The sequence below is a fragment of the Nycticebus coucang genome, chromosome 3, assembly GCF_027406575.1.
Source record: "Nycticebus coucang isolate mNycCou1 chromosome 3, mNycCou1.pri, whole genome shotgun sequence".
In the NCBI taxonomy this organism is placed as follows: domain Eukaryota; kingdom Metazoa; phylum Chordata; class Mammalia; order Primates; family Lorisidae; genus Nycticebus; species Nycticebus coucang.
Genome location: NC_069782.1, coordinates 6,844,790 through 6,863,630, shown reverse-complemented (window position 1 = coordinate 6,863,630; position 18,841 = coordinate 6,844,790). Strand labels below are relative to the sequence as shown.

The following is an 18,841-nucleotide window of genomic DNA, read 5'->3' as shown; positions in this document are numbered from 1 at the left end:
TAGAAAAATGTTTTTATGTCATATAGTAGACCATACTTTCATACTAACAAAGTAAATTATCTTTAAAGTTTTGGGTTATTATTTTTGCTTCTCAGTCATGTTTCTGACTTTATTGAGTCTGTTGAAGTCAGACCTCTCTCCCCTTTTACATCTACCCCACCCATCCCTGCTCTGCTTCTGCTAGGCCACCAGGACTGCCCTCTTAGAAGCCTTGCAACCTTAAACTCAGGAACCTCTTTAGCTAGCCCTTCCTTCTTCTCCTGAACCCAATATTCAGGCTGTACAAAATAGCCAGCTTTTGAAGTGGCTTCTGAAATTTCCTAATTTTTTTTCTCAATTTTATAAACATTATTTTTTCATTTGTTCTTGAAGGGTCTATACAATAAGAAACAAAAAAGCAAAATAGAAAAATATTGATATCTTGATATTTTTCCTTTTCTTCCTTCTTTATCTAGGTCTTGGTCCAGCCACAGATCATCAAGACAGATTCCCTTGTTTTGACCACACTGAAGACAGATGGCAGCCCTGTTATGGCTGCAGTCCAAAACCCAGCCCTCACTGCCCTCACCACTCCTATCCAGACAGCCGCCCTTCAAGTACCAGTAAGAGTTGCCTTCTCCCCTGCCCTCCTCTCTATACCTCAATTTTTGGGGGGTATTAGGCTTTAGAGATGTTAAAGTCTCTATATATATGCTGAGCAGATATCAGAAACTCTGTTAAAGTATTGGTCAACTTGTAAATATTAGCCCTCTTAGTTTTTCCCCTTGAAGAAATACTACCAATGGTACTGGCAGTGGTTATTAGATGGGCATACCGGGGCCTACAAAGGACAGAATAGAGCAGCAGAGGAACCCCAGGTTCTGGCCAACAGTTCCCCATAGACCGTCTGCCTTTTAGGTCCTGCTAACCAAGGTTTGGCTTCTGAAGGACCCAAGGGTCTGCAGGGTCAAGGAGGTGGAAGGCATCCCATCCTTCTTTTATAGGTCCTCTGCCACTTAGAGCATCCAGTGGGAAGAGAGTCTAATAGAGTAAATAGTGATTAAAACTTGGAAGCACTGGCTTTATTCATAACAGTCAAGAAATGAAAACAACCCAAATGTCCATCCAAAGGAGAACAGACAAATAAGTTATGATAGATTCATACAATGAAATTGTGCCCTGCAATACAAAAAAAAAAAATGTTGGCTGGGTGTGATGGCTCACACTTGTAATCCCAGCAATTTGAAAGCTGAGGCAGGAGGATCACTTGAGGCCAGGAGTTTGAGACCAGCCTAAGCAAGAGCAAGACCCTGTCACTACAAAAAATAGAAAAATTGGCCAGACATGTAGCATGCACTTATAGTCCCAGCTACTCAGGAGGCTGAGGCAAGAAGATCACTTATGCTCAAGAATCTGAGGTTGCAGTGAGCTATGATGACACCACTTCACTCTAGCCAGGGCAACAGAGCAAGAGTCTTGTCTCGAAAATAAAAACGTAAAAAGGGGGCAGTGCCTGTGGTTCAAGGAGTAGGGTGCTAGCCCCATATACCCGAGGTGGTGGGTTCAAACCCGGCCCCAGCCAAAAACGGCAAAAAAAAAAAAAAGGTAAAATAAAAAGGGCTATTGATACACAAAACAAAATGGCTGACCCTCAAAAATAGTATATTGAAAATAAGAAGGCTATCACTAGAAAGAGTTGCTGCTAGGCACAGTGGCTTGTGCCTGTAATTCTAGCACTCTGGGAGGCTGAGGCGGGTGGATTGCTTGAGCTCATGGGTTCGAGGGTTCGAGACCAGCCTGAGCAAGAGCAGACCCTGTCTCTACTAAAAATAGAAAAGGCTGAGGCAGGAGGATCACTTGAGCCCAAGAGTTGGGGATTGCTGTGTGGCATTCTATACTCGGGTGACAGCTTGAGTCTCTGTCTCAAAAAAGAAAACAAAAAAGTTCATGCTAATTATTCCATTTATATGAAGTTCAAAAAGAGACCAAACTAAGCTCTGGTGATAGAAGTCAGAGCAGTGATAGGAAGAGGGGACATCGGGGATCCTTCTGACCTGATAGAGGTTGAACTTGGCTTTCTCTTGGTCTGGCTGGTTATATATATTGTATAAATATATAAAATTTATCAACCTGGGGGCAGTGCCTGTGGCTCAGTCGGTAGGGCGCCAGCCCCATATACCGATGGTGGCGGGTTCAAACCCGGCCCCGGCTGAACTGCAACCAAAAAATAGCTGGGCATTGTGGCGGGCGCCTGTAGTCCCAGCTACTCGGGAGGCTGAGGCAAGAGAATCGCTTAAGCCCAGGAGTTGGAGGTTGCTGTGAGCTGTGTGATGCCACGGCACTCTACCGAGGGTGATAAAGTGAGACTCTGTCTCTACAAAAAAAAAAAAATTATCAACCTGTAAATTTAAGATTTGTGGGTTTTGTTATGTGAATTGTTTCCTCAATAAACGGCCTAAATACTTAAATGACCAATACAATGGTCATCCAATTTAGAAAAAATAGAAACAAAAAGAAAGGGAAGAGGGAATAAAAAGGAGAACCTCTATTGATATAATTAAATGGCTCTGATTGAGAGTATCAGTTCTAACCTTGAGCTTTTTTGATGGCCAAATTGTATTTAAAAATGTAGTAATTTGCTTAATTGTCATTTGGGAGGAAAAATAACATCATACATCAGGAGAAAGTTTTCTCTGGTGCCAATTCATGTGGTTCACTGTGTATGAGTTCAGAAGTGGTTAACATGGCACAGCGCCCATAGCTCAGCAGTTAGGGTGCCAGCCACATACACTGAGGCAGGCAGGTTTGAATCTGGCCCGGGTCTGCTAAACAACAATGACGGCTGCAACCAAAAAATGTCTGGGCGTTGTAGTGGGTGCTATAGTCCCAGCTACTTGGGAGGCTGAGGCAAGAGAATCTCTTGAGCCCAAGAGTTAGAGGTTGCTGTGAGCTGTGACGCCATAGCACTCTACCAAGGGCAACATAATGAGACTCTATCTCACAAAAAAAAAAAAAGAAGAAGAAGAAGAAGGCTTGGCGCCTGTGGCTCACATACCCTGAGCTGGCGGGTTCAAATCCAGCCTGGGGCCTGCCAAACAACGACGGCTGCAACCAAAAAAAATAGCCGGGCATTGTGGCGGGCGCCTGTAGTCCCAGCTACTTGGGAGGCAGAGGCAGGAGAATCGCTTGAGCCCAGGAGATGGAGGTTGCTGTGAGCTGTGATGCCATGGCACTCTACCCAGGGTGACAACTTGAGGCTCTGTTTCAAAAAAAAAAAAAAAAAAGAAGTGGTTAACAGTTTTGACAGCAAAGTAGAATTCACGTATGACTTGTTTCTGACATACCTAGATCCACAGTTAAAATATATGCAGCCATGGGTGGTGCCTGTGGCTCAAAGGCGTAGGGCACCAGCCCCATATACCAGAGGTGGCGGGTTTAAACCCAGCCGTGGCCAAAAACTGCAAAAAAAAAAATATATATATATATGTATTCAACCATGTTAATCCTTTTGTGGTATAATTTATTGACAGTGATTCTGAAAGGGAGGTCGTAACTGAGGTCCTGTGGCTCCCAAGGCTTCTTGGAGCCTGACTTAATTAACCTGAGAAGAGTTTCAGCCCTCATGAAGCGTTGCCAGGTGATGCCACATGCCAAGCAATGATCTGCTTTATGCAGATCGATGAAGAGATAATTCCACTCTGTGCCTTTGCCTGTTCTAGACACTGGTGGGCAGCAACGGGACCATTCTGACCACAATGCCTGTGATGATGGGACAAGAGAAAGTGCCCATTAAGCAGGTACCTGGAGGAGTCAAGCAGCTCGAACCCCCCAAAGAAGGAGAAAGGCGGACGACACACAATATCATTGAGAAACGATATCGTTCTTCCATCAATGACAAAATCATTGAATTGAAAGACCTAGTCATGGGGACAGATGCCAAGGTGAGGTGATAAACAAAATGGTATTTCATGTCCTGCCATCTCCCCTCTACCTATCTTTGCCTCAGGAATTTAGGGAAGGCCCAAGCCCTGGCTGAGTGAATGCAAGAATGAGTTAGAAGTATTTTCTTATTAAAGCACCTAGTCATTTATCAAGATTATAAAATATTAACCAACATAAGGGGATTGTTGAAGGTTGATGAGCCAGTGGCCTACTAAAACCTTTGATTCCTTCCACTGTGCTCTGCAGTGGCGGGGAACCCTAGTGTCAGACACAGAGAGAGATGCATGCCACTCACCAGTGGCCCTGGAAGGCCTATGTGTACCTTGGAGTAAGCTGATGGCATTGTTGGCATATTTTTAGCTGTGTTTAGGGTAGCTGGCAATATTTTTACATTTTAGGGAAGAGAGGAAAGATGGAGATTGGGTCTTTGACCAACAGCAAATAGTTGAAACTGAATTTCTAAATGTTTCTGGTGTTTCAATGAATGTGTCTTCTGGCAAGTAGGTTTGTTTTTTTTTTTTTTTTCGTAAACTATTATCTGTTTCCCCTGTTTTGAAAGTTTAATTTCTCCTGAGTTAATTAATCTGAAAGGTATATATCAAGTAAAAATATATGCCTTTATTTAACACAACTGTTCAACAATGACCTGGTTTTTTGTCATTTTTTTTTTTTTTGTCATTTGTTTTTCTTAACGTTTGTTTAGGATTATTATCAGAAGTAGGAATAATACCTAATATTTATTTCTTGAGTATCAGTTATGTGCTAGCCTCTTTAGACTCATTACCTCATTTACCTTTCCCTGAATGCCTGTGATTCAGGCATGTCATTATCCCCACATTAAGGAGTGAATGAGGTTTAAAAGTGTAGAGTAACTTTTACTGGGTAGCACAGCATCTGAGCCCCGCATCTCCCATTCCAGAGCCATACTCTCAACCATACTCTAGGGCTCTGCTGTGTTCACCCTACAACTTACACTGGTTTCACTGTGTTTTTACTCATTTTCCCAGATGCACAAGTCTGGCGTCCTGAGGAAGGCCATTGATTACATCAAATACTTGCAGCAGGTCAATCATAAACTGCGCCAGGAGAACATGGTGCTGAAGCTGGCAAATCAGAAAAACAGTAAGTGTGCTCACTGAGCAAAGGTTGCTAGGCCAAGGTGTGCTGGGCACTAGGGCATGCCCACAGATACGTACAAGGCCTTACCAGGCCCAGCCCCTGCCCGGGGAAAGCTTTATAAAAGCAGATCATTTTTACCAGGTGGGATTTTCTTTGCAGAGCTCCTGAAGGGCATCGACCTAGGCAGTCTGGTGGACAATGAGGTGGACCTGAAGATAGAGGACTTTAATCAGAATGTCCTTCTGATGTCCCCCCCAGCTTCTGACTCAGGATCCCAGGCTGGCTTCTCCCCATACTCCATTGACTCTGAGCCAGGAAGCCCTCTGCTGGATGATGCAAAGGTATGAGCTTTTGAAATCTCCCGATCCCTGGAATCTCTCCCATTTTCCCTAAGAAAGCAGGGAGAAAGCCACAGATAAGAGGCAGGGCCAGGTGTTCAAAGGACCTAGGCTGGAGAAGAATAAGAATTCTGTGAAATTAGCCAGGTTCTGAGGAGTAAAGAAAGAGAAAAATTATTTGGGTTGTGGGGAGGGGAGTGGAAACAGTCCCTCAGGTTTAACTGGTCATGCTGAGAGGAATGAGTACAAAATCCAGAACTGGGACATTGCAGCAGCTGTTGGTGGGCCCTGGGAGTTGCTGGAGGTGCCTCATTACTTCTGCCTGTAATGGTCCTGGCAAGACCACTCTGGGAGGCAGGCTGATCAGCTGGTTTAGGGTGAGGCTGCCTCTGGGTCCTCTTTTCAAAAATGATTGCAGTTTGTAGTCTTAACAGATAACATTTCAACTTAGGCCCTTTAGTTGCTAAAGAAAGCCCTTGGCAGTTGTAGTTTAATGAAATTGGTTAAAAGAGCTCTGAGCCTAATGATCTTCCTGGGAACCTGTGGAGACCACTGGCTTCTATGCTATATTTGACTTTGGTAGTTTTTAACTCCAAAAGCACAAAGTTTCCTTTTATTATTTGTTTTTGACTAAGTATTGATTGTATCATACACTTAATTTTACTAAGGAAGCTCTATTTTTAAAATATTTTATGAATATGATACTTTAGTAACAACAGGCTGTTGTTTTGTTAATTGCCTTAGGCTTCTGGGTCATCAGAAAAAAATTTCGAATTTAAAATACTGAAAAGGAGTGATGTGGTATGTACATATTGGGGCTTAGGGGAAATCCAACTTCAGCCTTCTTTCCTCCCCCCTCCCTCCCTGTCTAAAATGGGGGATGGGGTGGAGGTAGAGACAATGTCACAATTTTAGAAAAAGAAAAATCTTTTACATAGATCCACACTGAAGTACAGTCTTTTTTTTTTTTTTTTTTTTGTAGAGACAGAGTTTTACTTTATCGCCCTCGGTAGAGTGCTGTGGCGTCACACAGCTCACAGCAACCTCCAACTCCTGGGCTTAGGCAATTCTCCTGCCTCAGCCTCCCAAGTAGCTGGGACTACAGGCGCCTGCCACACCGCCCGGCTATTTTTTTGTTGCAGTTTGGCCGGGGCTGGGCTTGAACCCGCCACCCTCGGTATGTGGGGCCGGCGCCCTGCTCACTGAGCCACAGGCACCGCCTGAAGTACAGTCTTTAATCAGCTTTATTGAGGTATAATTTAAATGCAGTAAAATATACCTATTTTAAAAGTACACTACCAGGAGTTTCAACTTAATGTACATTGCTGTGTAACTGTCACTATAATCAAGATGTAGAACATTTCTATCACCCCAGAAAGCGCCTTTGTACACTTTTGTAGGTAGTTCATACACCCCTGTCCAGCCTCAGGCAACTACTGAATCATTGGCTTCCTGTCACTTTAGATTTGTTTAGCCTATTCTGGAATTAAAAAGAGACAGTCATACAGTTCTTTTTGTGATAAAGCTCTATTTTAAAAGAAAATCTATTCTACCTTTGTTCTTTGGAATACGTACTTTTCTCAGTCAGCAATTGGACAAATATTCCAGTGTTTGAACAGCAATATATGAATTGTAGACTTCCTAGTTCCCATCTGGCTTTATTCCTGTGTGGCTAAATGGTCTTGAGTTTAAATTAAATCTCCCCATCTCTATCCTGATATATATATATATATATATACACACACACACACATATATATATATATACACACATATATATATGTACAATGCTGTAAAAACCCACATGGTATTCATTCCAACCTTGAGGCACTGTTTTGAAGGTCAAAGATGAGCCAGACTCGCCTCCTGTAGCGCTGGGCATGGTGGACCGTTCACGAATTCTGCTGTGTGTCCTCACCTTCCTGTGCCTCTCCTTTAACCCCCTGACTTCCTTGCTGCAATGGGGAGGGTCCTACGACTCTGACCAGCACACATACTCAGGCTCTGGCCGCAGTGTATTGTCATTTGAGTCAGGTAGGTGAGAGCCTCTTGCGCCACCTGGGTGTGGGTATACCTCTGTGGCAAGACAAGGGTCCTATGTACAAACTGTGGCTTATTAAGGAGGGGTTTTCTTTGCTTTTATAGTGGGCTTCTGCCTGATTGCTTCTGATAGGGACTAGTGCAAGTTGCATTTTAGAAGTAACAAGGTAAATCCAAGTTCAGTCAGACCAAGCAAAATAAGTCAGCAACCTATACTGCTAAAAATGCCCTGGAGTGGGAACAAGGGGTTGGAGGTGGTTATATATTTGAAGGAGGATGTGGTATTTTTTTACCAAGTTGTGAAACCAATGTGCTAACCCTGTCTGGCTAACAAAGATTTTTGTGGCACTCAACTGCATAGTGATAAGGGCTATAGGATTTCTATCTATTTAGGTTATAGAATTATCTGCCTTTTCTTCCAAAAATGAGATAGAAGTCTCTTTCATGTCACAATGCTGGGGTCAGTCAGGTGCTTGGCCACTCCATGAGGCCCTTCTTGACAAGCTCAGCTGCGATGCTCCTCTTTAGGTTCTGGGGGCTGGTTCGACTGGATGATGCCAACTCTTCTCTTATGGCTGGTAAATGGTATGATTGTCCTAAGTGTCTTTGTGAAGTTGCTGGTCCACGGGGAGCCAGTGATTCAGCCACACTCACGCTCTTCAGTGACCTTCTGGAGACACCGGAAGCAGGCAGACCTGGACCTCTCCAGGGTAAGTTCTACCATCCACCTTCCCTCCCCAAAGCTTGGCCTATAACGCAGCAGCTTCTGTTGAATTCTCAATGTGGATGATAAGGTCCTGTGGTGGAGGTTTATGATGATGGGAAGAAAGAAAGGACCCTGATCCTAAACGTCACAGGGCAGGGGGTCTATGTGTAGATAGTTCCCTGCACACAAACTAATCTATCAACTCTAGTATGACAGAGGAAGAGAAAGGTGCTGTGTAGTTTGGGGCAGAAGAGAAGACTAAGGGGACCTAGAGCTTGAGCTGTGCTGCCAGGGGTGGAGAGAAAGGGCAGGCATGGCAGATGGGCGTTCTAAGCCACCAGTATGACATGAATAGGTAGGCTTTTTAGAAACTAGCAAGTTCCATGGGTGTGTCTAGAGTGTAGGATATGTCAGAGAGAGATGACAGACAAAGGCTATTATTATGTCTGGTCCCAAATTGGCAAGGGCTTTTACTAGTAACTGATTGGGGGCTTTATTCCTCACTCTCTAAAGAACCAAAGAAAGTTTTTGAACAAGAATACTAGCTGAAAGTTTTCATTGGAAAACTATATATATAGACTCGGCGCCTATGGCTCAATCGGCTAAGATGCCAGCCATATACACCAGAGCTGGTGGGTTCAAATCCAGCCCAGGCCTGCCAAACAGCAATGACAACTACAACCAAAAAATAGCCAGGCATTGTGACAAGCACCTGTAGTCCCAGCTACTTGGGAGGTTGACACAAGAGAATCACTTAAGCCAGGAGCTAGAGGTTGCTGAGAGCTGTGATGCCACGGCACTCTACCCAGGGCAACAGCTTGAGGCTCTGTCTCAAAAAAAAAAAAAAAAGGAAAGAAAACTATATATATCCTAGAGGCAGGTTCAGATGTGTATTTCTTGAGCGTTATTCTAGTGGTTGCAGAAAGGATGGGTTGGAAGAGGGAGATGTGAAGTACAAAGTGTGTGGAAATAGGGTAGGGGCCTCTTGAAATAGGCCAGGTAAGAGATGATGGGAAGGACTTAGAATTAGAAGAAAAGGTATAAAATGAGGAAATATTTCAGATGTAAAATGAAAGGGAAATGGTGGTGACTTTGACTCAAAGTTGGGAGAGGCTGGAAGATATGGTAGACTCTGTCAGGCCATGTTGCTTAGAAATTGTGGGAGAGGTCTCTGGAGAGTGAGCGGTGACTAGGAGGCAGGCCATGGAGGTGACGAGGGTCAGGGCCAGTGTTAAGGAGGATGCACATCTGCTGGGACAGGGTACTAGGGGAAAACTGGATTGGTGAGCCTGAAGGGGTGAGAACCAAAGACTGGGCCTTGGAAGCAGCCAGTCTTCAAGGAAAAGGCAGAGAAGGAGCCAGGGAAAGCTGCCTCTTTGGAAGTTTGTAAGTACAAGTGGAAAGATAGATATCATTGGAAAGATAGAGCCACCATCTTAGAGATTATCTTTCTGAGAGCATCTTTAAGACTCTTCCCTTGCCTGCTCCTATAATGATGAGAAGCAAAGTATAGGCACTGCCAGCTGTGTGGTAGGGGAAAAATAAGTTTCCCGAAACCATACAGCCTAAGTCTTCTTAGAAAAATGAGAAAAAGAGAGATCTTCAGTACACTACTATAGTCTCTCCATTAGACTTCAGTTTGGAAGCTAGGTTAGGGTAAGTGTAGCTGTAAGTTTACCTAAAACTATGGTTCTCAAACTTCAGCAGGCATAAGAATTATAGAGGTCTCTAACACAGAGGCCCTGATGTTTGCATTTCTAACATGCTCATAAGGGCTGATGCTACTGGCAGCCTCTGGCACTGCACTTTGAGACCCTAAAAACTTAAAAGAATCATGTGTTTCATCTAAATCTGTGTGGCCATCTTATGTACAAAAGCTACCATAGGGGCCGGGCGCAGTGGCTCACACCTATAATCCTAGCACTCCGGGAGGCTGAGGCAGGTTGATTGTTTGAGGTCACAAGTTCGAGACCAGCCTGAGCTAAAGCAAGACCCTGTTATTAAAAAATAGCCGGGCATTGTGGTGAGTGCCTATGGTCCCAGCTATTTGGGAGACTGAGGCAAGAGAATGCTTGAGCCCGAGTCTGAGGTTGCTGTGAGCTATAACACTACAGCACTCTACTGGGGTTGATAAAGTAAGACTCAGTCTCAAAAAAAAAAAGCTACCATGGGGAACTCTGACTAGCATTTGCTCAAAGAAAGAATACAGTGCAATCCCAATTTAGTTAAAAGGCTAGAAGGAAAATACCTCAGAAGGTCAGCAGTGATTCTTTCTGGGGATGAGACTATAGGTGGCTTCTTTTTACTTTTTTGTAGCTTACTGAAGTTTCCCAGGTTTCTATGATGGGCATGTATTAATTACACTGATAATGGATGGGGGGCAGAAGTCTATCAAAACAGAAAAGCCACAGCAAGGCCAGTGAACATTATACCCCCTTGCTATTTTGTAGGGAGATTTTGCAGCTGCTGCTGCCAACCTACAAACCTGCTTGTCAGTTTTGGGTCGGACACTGCCCACCTCCCGCCTGGACCTGGCCTGCAGCCTCTCCTGGAATGTGATCCGCTACAGCCTACAGAAGCTACGCCTGGTGCGCTGGCTCCTCAAGAAAGTCTTCCAGCGCTGGCAGGCCACCGCAGCAGACTTTGAGGACGAAGCTAAGACCAGTGCCCGGGATGCAGCCCTGGCCTATCACAGGCTGCACCAACTGCACATCACAGGTGAGGAAGCGGCTACCACTCTCTGGCTCACTGCAAAGCACTCCATGCCATCTCTGCTCCTTAGCTTGATTTGCCAGTTCTTCACACTAGTTGAGCCCCTTTTACACTGTTCTTTTAGAGTAGTCAGACCAACCTTCTCTGTGCACCCATTACTGTGAAGATATCTTACTACTGTATTTCATCATTCTAAAATGTGCATTTTTTTTTCACATTTATATCTTTATGCTTGAGATGTGTCCTGTAAATAGTGGCATGCTATAGATTAGTTGGCAGTGTTTTTCCTTAGTGTTAATGGAGAGAATTAAAATTGATGGCATCTTAGAGTCAATGAAATATGACTATTTCTTTCAGTAAGCTCCTATTGTGATAGAAAGGCAGACAGGTCAGCAGATGAATAACAGTTCAATGTGAGTATGTTAGACTCGCAGAAAGAATGTGTTTTTATTGGGAGAGAGTGGGTACCTATTGAGTGTCAAAAAAGGCTTTCTAGGAGGTCCCAGTTTCACATGGAGGGATGTGTGGAGGTCATCAGCTCTGCAGAAGGAGATATGCCTTCTTGGCAGAGGGACGTTCCAAGAAGAGGAGTCCCATGGTGGGTGGCTCTCAAGAATAACACATCGATAGTCCTAGAGTGATCCATGCCAGGAGAAATGGGATCTAGGACATAAGTGGTGCCTGGACCCTGAAGGATCTGGATGCAGTCTGGGGATCTTAGAGTGTTTCAGTAGGATGTGGGGAAGAATTTTAGGAAAATAATGATCTGATTAGGTCTTAAAGTTTAGAAGAGTCACTCTGGCAGCAGGTAGAGGATGGATCTCAGAGGATTGAGGCTAAAGTTAGGGAGGCCAAATAGAATATAACATAGCTTCAAGACGAGAGATGCCAAACAGACAGATGAAGAAATTAGAAAGTGGAGTTGATTGGACTGGACTCACTGGGAGTGATGGATAGAGAAGGAGCTGGCAAAGATGGCCCACTGGCTTCTTCCTTGGGAATTTGGGTGAATAGTGGTACCATCAACAAAGGTAAAGAGGCTCGGCACCTATAGCTCAAGTGACTAGGGTACCTACCACATACACCGGAGCTGGTGGGTTCGAATCCAGCCCAGGCCCACCAAACAATGACCACTACAACCAAAAAATAGCCAGGCATTGTGGCGGGCGTCTGTAGTCCCACTACTTGGGAGACTGAGACAAGAGAATCGCCTAAGCCCAAGAGTTGGAGGTTGCTGTCAGCTGTAATGCCACGGCACTCTACCCAGGGCAACAACTTGAGACTATGTCTCAAAAAAAAAAAAACAAAAGGTGAAGAAATCAAAAGGAAGAGCAACTTTGCCAGGGAAAAGGTAATGAGTTCCATTTTGGACACCTGCCTGTGAGATATAGAGGGGAAATATGCAGTAGGCACCTGAATGTACAGTTTCTGCAGCCCAAAAAGAGTGAGGGTGGGCCAGGCATGGTAGCTCATGCCTGTGATCCCAGCATCCTGGGAGGCCAGCGTGGGTGGATTGCTTGAGGTGAGGTGTTTGAGACTAGCCTCAGCAATAGCAAGACCCCATCTCTGAGATGGGGTTGTGACAGGCTCCTGTAATCCTAAGCTACTTGGGAGGCTAAGGCAAGAGGATCACTTGAGCCCAAGAGTTTGGGGTTGCTGTGAGCTATGATGCCACAGCACTGTACCAAGGGTGACATAGTGAGATTCTGTCTCAAAAAAAAAAAAAAAAAGAATGAGTGAAAAATCAAGAGGTCTGGTAAGATGGTAACTGCTGAGAAGGGGACCCTCAGGGACATCTGAAAGAACATCCACATGTAAAGAACAGGTAGAGGACAGGAAGCTGAGCAGAGGCTGCTGGAGGGGAGCAGTTGAAGAGGTTCAAGGAGAATCCAAGAGGCTCGGTGTTGGGAGGAGCAGGTCTGAGGGAAAGCCATTGCTGCTGGGGTGTCTAGGAAGACAAGGGCCAGAAAATAACAATAGGATGTGGTAACTCAAGGGTATTGGAACCCCCCAGGAGCCTCACCATCAGTGGAATAGATGTAGGCACCGGGGATGGAGGAGTGAGCAGGAGATGATACAATGGAACCAGTCGTGCTTTTTTTTTTTTTTTGAAACAGTCTCCCTTTGTCATCCTGGGTAGAGTGCCATGGCATCACAGCTCACAGCAACCTCCAACTCTTGGGCTTAAGCGATTCTCTTGCCTCAGTCCCCCGAGTAGCTGGGACTACAACCTCCAACTCCTGGGCTCAAGCAGTTCTCTTGCTTCAGCCTCCCGAACAGCTGGGACTACAGGTACCCGCCACCAATGCCCACCTATTTTTTTTTTTTTTTTTAAGATATGAAGTCTCGCTCTGGCTCAGGCTGGTCTTGAACCTGTGAGCTTAGGTGATCCACCCACCTTGGCCTCCCAGAGTGCTAGGATTACAAGCGTGAGCCACCAAGCCCAACCCAGTTGTGCATTTTTATTTATTTATTTATTTTTTTATTTTTTGTAGAGACAGAGTCTCACTTTATGGCCCTGGGTAGAGTGCCATGGCATCACACAGCTCACAGCAACCTCCAACTCCTGGGCTTAAGCGATTCTCTTGCCTCAGCCTCCCAAGTAGCTGGGACTACAGGTGCCCGCCGCAACGCCCAGCTATTTTTTGGTTGCAGTTCAGCCAGGGCCGTGTTTGAACCCGCCGCCCTCCGTATATGGGGCCAGTGCCCTACCGACTGAGCCACAGGCGCCGCCCTATTTATTTATTTTTTTTAGAGACAGAATCTGACTTTGCCACCCTTGGTAGAGTGCCTTGGCATCATAGCTCACAACAACCTCCTGGGCTCAGGCGATTGTCTTGCCTCAGCCTCCTGGGTAGCTGGGACTATAGGCACCCACCACAACGCCCGGCTATTTTTTCTTTGCAGTTTGGCTGGGGCTGGGTTTGAACCTGCTACCCTCAGTAGGGGCTGGCACCCTACTCCCTGAGCCACAGGCACCACCCCCAGTTATACATTTTTAACACTTGGACTCAGAGTAGAGTTTTATTGGAAGGTCCTTATCTGTAAATGTCTCCTACTTTGATCTTGTCCACCTCTCTCTGTGCCTTAGGGGACAGAACAAGCCCCAAACCCAAGTCTCTCTGTTTAGGAGATTGTGTCTTCCTTACAAGTTTTGGAGAATTCCAGCTGGGAAGCTTCACATCACTCTTGCCTCCACCCTCACTCCCTGTGCAAGACACTGAGGGAACAGAGGTGAATGTAGTATGATTCCCATACTAACCTCTCCCCACCTTCTCCCTGAAAATGAAAGCTTGTGCCTCCTGGAGGAGACAGACAACTCAAGCCAGTACAGAATGACTGTAGGGGCTGAGATCTCCCAGGGAGGCGAGGCAATCAAGTAGGAAAAATATAGGGCTGAGTGAACCCGGGAAGCCTGGTTTTGTTTCTCATCTGGACCTTGGCATTGGTACTTCTGTGGCCAGCCTGAGGCAAGGAGATGGCTTATCCTTGCTGCCTCGCAGCCCCTGTAGTGAGGACCAAAGCAAGCAACAGTATGAAAGGTTCAGGAGAACCATGATGGGTCCTCAGGACTATATAAGAGCACTTCATCCCCTGACTTCAGGGTACGCCCAGATGAGCTACTGCTTAGTCCTAGGAGAGGGCATGATAAACCTTTCCTGTCTTTATACTAACCTAAGTTGTACCCAGCTGTCATTGCTCAGTTTTGTGTTACTTCCCTCTCAAAGGGGTGTGTGCTTATATGCCACCAAGAGGGTTAGGTGCTCGTTCCACCAATGCTTCAAGCAGTGAATAAAACAGACCAAAATAGTAAAGTACTTTAAATTGCAGATGAACTTTGTGGCCACCTTGCATATTATGAGGGTCTTTTTTTTTTCCTTTGAGACAGTCTCACTCTATCATCCTAGTTAGAGTGCTATGGCATCATTATAGCTCATAGCAACCTCCAACTCTTGGGCTCTAGCAATCCTCTTGCCTTGGTTTTTCTGTTTTTAGTAGAGATGGAGTCTTACTCTTGCTCAGGCTGGTCCTGAACTCATGAGCTCAGACAGTCCACCCGCTTTGGCCTCCTGGAGTGCTAGGACTACAGGTGTGAGCCACTACACCCAGCCTCAAATTGATTTTTTAAAAACTTTTTTTTTTTTGGGGGGGGACAGTCTCACTTTGTCACCCTTAATAGAGTGCTGTGGCATCGTAGCTCACAAGAACCTTAAACTCTTGGGCTTAAGTGATTCTCTTGCCTCAGCCTCCCAGGTAGCTGGGACTACAGATGCCACAATGCCCAGCTATTTTTTAAAGACAAGGCCTTGCTCTGATTCAGGCTGGTCTCAAACCTCTGAGCTCAGGCAATCCACCTGCGTCAGCCTCCCAAGTGCTAGGATTACAGGTGTAACCTACCACGCCCAACCTTAAAAACATTTTTCATACCTTTATTGAAACATTTGGACACACAGAACTGTATTAGCAGAATGTGGCCATATTGTTGACACTGTTTTGGGAAATGTTGCATTAGGTGGCTCTGAGTCCTAGACAGTGCAGTCATGCTGGCTCTCATTAGACAAAGCTGGGCACTATGTCCCCAGCCACTTTGAGAGGTAGAAAAGAGAATGAGCTAGTAAATCTTGGAGCCTGGCATCTCATCCAAGGCCTGTCTGATCACAAAGCTCACCTAGTTTCTCCTCTGGTTCCACTGTGACTCTGTGCTTAAGAAAGCAGGAAAATGTTTTATTTGGGATCTATCAATGTTAGTGTCTCTTTGTGCCCACTCTAGGGAAGCTTCCTGCAGGATCCACCTGTTCAGATGTGCACATGGCCTTATGTGCTGTGAACCTGGCTGAATGTGCAGAGGAGAAAATCCCACCAAGCACTCTGGTTGAGATCCATCTGACTGCTGCCATGGGGCTCAAGACCCGGTGTGGGGGCAAGCTGGGCTTCCTGGCTGTGAGTACCCTTCAGTTTCTTTTTACAAACCTTCCCTAAGCACTCTTCCCAGCCAGCAGCTGAGATGCCCTATAGGGCATTCTTTGAGTCCCTCATTCCACCAGTGCTTCAAGCAGTGACTAAAACAGACCAAAATTCCTCCCCTTCTGGCCTTATTAGGCAGGATATTTTGGTGCCTTGGGGTAAGAATATGGCTTCAGTGACACAGGGCATACTTTGGGTTAATATGTGATTCTTCTGCTCTTCAAGTGGTCATAAAAATTGTTGGAATTTCTTGTTTATGTCTCCTGGTTCTTTTATTCACCTGAAAGGTATTTCTTGGGCACCAGTGTTGTTCGCAGTTTTGCGAACTGAGAAATGAAAATCAGTGCCTGTCTATAAGGAGCTCAGGCTGGATCCCGGGCAGGATTGTGGTTATCAAGCACCTCCCACATGCCTGGCCCCCGAGCCAGCCTTGGGCATTCTCAAGTGGATGATCCTGGCCCTTGTTATCAGCTAGCTCCAGTGTCTCTGGCCTCAGGTTTTCTCTGACCGTGGTGGAAGCCGGTCTGTTTTACTCAGTGCTCCACTTTGGGTAGACTACTGGATATGTCAGATAAATTCAGAACAGGATTATTATATCTCACCGTAGTGATGAGCTGAGAGTGAATAGGAACTTCCCCCATGGTGACACTGATATGTTGCCTGAGGTTCATCATACTAGTCTAGGTGACCAGTGGCGTAGGGAAGCTCAGTGTACTTTTCATGTCTCAACCCTGTTTCCGTGACCTTAGATGAGAGTCTCTTCCCTTGATTGATTGGTTCAGCAAACGTTACTGAGTACCCAGTCTTGCGCAGGGCATTTTCCCCGTCCTTGGGGGGCATTGGGTCTCGTAGGGAATCCAGATAGAGATACAGCCATCAGTACCTTCTGAGATGGGTATTAGGACAGGGCTAGCCCTTTGCCTACAGAGTATACTGAGCCCCTGAGCTGGTCTCAGGCGAACTCAGGGGTAGGCTTTCTGGAAACACTGAATCAAGGCTGGGAGGAGGAAGCATTGGACAGGCCGCTCCCCTATTCAGTTTGTTTGTTTTAGTGCTCTGGACTGATGTCATCACACGTGTAATTTCTGTAGCTCTCAAAAGTGTTTTGAAGACATTTATTTATTTATTTATTTATTTATTTTTAGAGATAGAGTCTCACTTTATTGCTCTCAGTAGAGTGCCATGGTGTAACAGCTCGCAGCAACCTCCAACTTGTGGGCTTAGGTGATTGATTCTCTTGCCTCAGCTGGGGCTACAGGTGCCGGCTACAATGCCTAGCTATTTTTTGTTACAATTTGGCCAGGGCCGAGTTCAAACCCGCCACCCTTGGTATATGGGGCCGACGCCCTACCCACTGAGCCACAGGCGCTGCCCTGAAGACATTTATTTTATCAAAGTAAAACATACATGTAGAAAAACATATGTTTTAACTTAATGAATTTTCACAAAGTGAGTTCACCCATGTAATAACCACCCAGATCAAGAAATAGAACATGGCCAGGTGCATTGGCTCACTCCTATAATCCTAACACTTTGGGAAGCCAAGGTGGGAAGATTACTTGAGGCCAGGAGGTCAAGACCAGTCTGAGCAAGAGTAAGATCTCATCTCTACAAAAAAATAAAACAATTAGCCAGGCGCAATGGCTCACGCCTGAAATCCCAGCACCCTGGGAGGCCAAGGCAGGTGGATTGCCCTGAGCTCACGAGTTCGAGACCAGCCTGAACAAGAGTGAGACCCTATCTCTAAAAATAGCTGAGCATTGTGGCGGGCAGCTATAGTCCCACCTACTTGGGAGGCTGAGGTAAGAGAATCACTTGAGCTCAAGAGTTTGAGGTTGCTGTGAGCTATGGCACTCTACCAAGGGTGACAAAGTAAGACTGTCTTTAAAAAAAAAAAATAGCTGGCTTGGTGCCTGTATCACAGTGGTTACAGCCAGCTACATGCACCAAAGGTGGCGAGTTCAAACCTGGCTCAGGCCAGCTAAAACAACAGCGAAGCAACTGCAATTAAAAAAAAATAGTCTCAGTGCCTGTGGCTCAAGCGGCTAAGGTGCCAGCCACATACACGTGAGCTGGTGGGTTCGAATCCAGCCTGGGCCTGCCAAACAACAATGACGGCTACAACCAAAAAAAAAAAAAAAAAGTTATGTGTGGTGGTAGGCACCTGTAGTCCCAGCTACTCAAGAGGCTGAAGCAGGAGGATCACCTGAGCCTAGGAGTTTGAAGTTGCTATGAACTATGATGACACCGTTACACTCCAGCCTCAGTGAACAGAACAAGACACTATCTCCAAAAAATAAAAAAGAGAGAGATAGAGAACATTCTCCCTCAGAAGCTTCCTTCAGGTCCTTCTCCCCACTCTACTTGCTCCCCACCCAATTAACCACTATTCTAAATTCTGTTACTATAGTTCAATCTGCTTGTTGTTTCTGTAAGCTTTTTACTAAAGTACAATATGCATGTAGGAAAATATACAAATCATAAATACACAGTTCAGTGACTTCACAAAGTAAACACACCCATATGACCAGTGAACAGATCAAGAAACAGAAACAAGATCTCTGAAGGCTCACTTGGACTGCCTTGCAGTCTCTAAACTGTCCCTTTCTCCTGCCCTTCCAGCCAAGGGCAACCACCATCCCATTTAACTCAGATGTTTCGCCTCTGTTTAAACTTTATATAAGGAGAGTCAGGCAGTATGTACTGCTTTAAAGGTACTGCTTTGTGTCTGGCTTCTTTTGCTCAGTGTTATGTGTAAGATTCATTTATGTTGTCACAAAGTTATAGATTATTCATTCTAGGCGGGGTGTAGTGGCTCATACCTATAATCCCAGCACTTTGGTAGGCCAAGGCAAGAGCATAGCTTGAGGCCAAAAGTTCAAGTCTAGCCCAGGCAACACAGCAATACATCTCCACAAAAAAACATTTACCAGGCATGGTGGCATGCACTTGTAGTCCCACCTGGTTGGGAGGCTGAGCCAGAAAGAACATTTGAACCCAGTTCAAGATTGCAGTGAGCTATGGTCAGGACAGTTCAGTCC

General features: G+C 45.4%; 1 protein-coding gene across 2 annotated transcripts in view; it reads left to right on the top strand.

Moving 5' to 3' along the window:
- The window catches only part of SREBF2 (sterol regulatory element binding transcription factor 2), a 70,414-nt gene that overhangs the window by 34,279 nt on the left and 17,294 nt on the right, over nt 1-18,841 (top strand). Inside the window, exons 4-12 of one of the 2 annotated variants that reach the window (XM_053584787.1) lie at nt 456-602; nt 3,699-3,920; nt 4,929-5,043; nt 5,200-5,381; nt 6,123-6,179; nt 7,219-7,411; nt 7,946-8,127; nt 10,574-10,841; nt 15,607-15,776. In XM_053584787.1, the coding sequence (XP_053440762.1) occupies nt 456-602; nt 3,699-3,920; nt 4,929-5,043; nt 5,200-5,381; nt 6,123-6,179; nt 7,219-7,411; nt 7,946-8,127; nt 10,574-10,841; nt 15,607-15,776 (1,536 nt within the window). The remainder of the gene's footprint in view (nt 1-455; nt 603-3,698; nt 3,921-4,928; nt 5,044-5,199; nt 5,382-6,122; nt 6,180-7,218; nt 7,412-7,945; nt 8,128-10,573; nt 10,842-15,606; nt 15,777-18,841) is intronic. The other variant, XM_053584789.1, reaches the window with a different exon arrangement.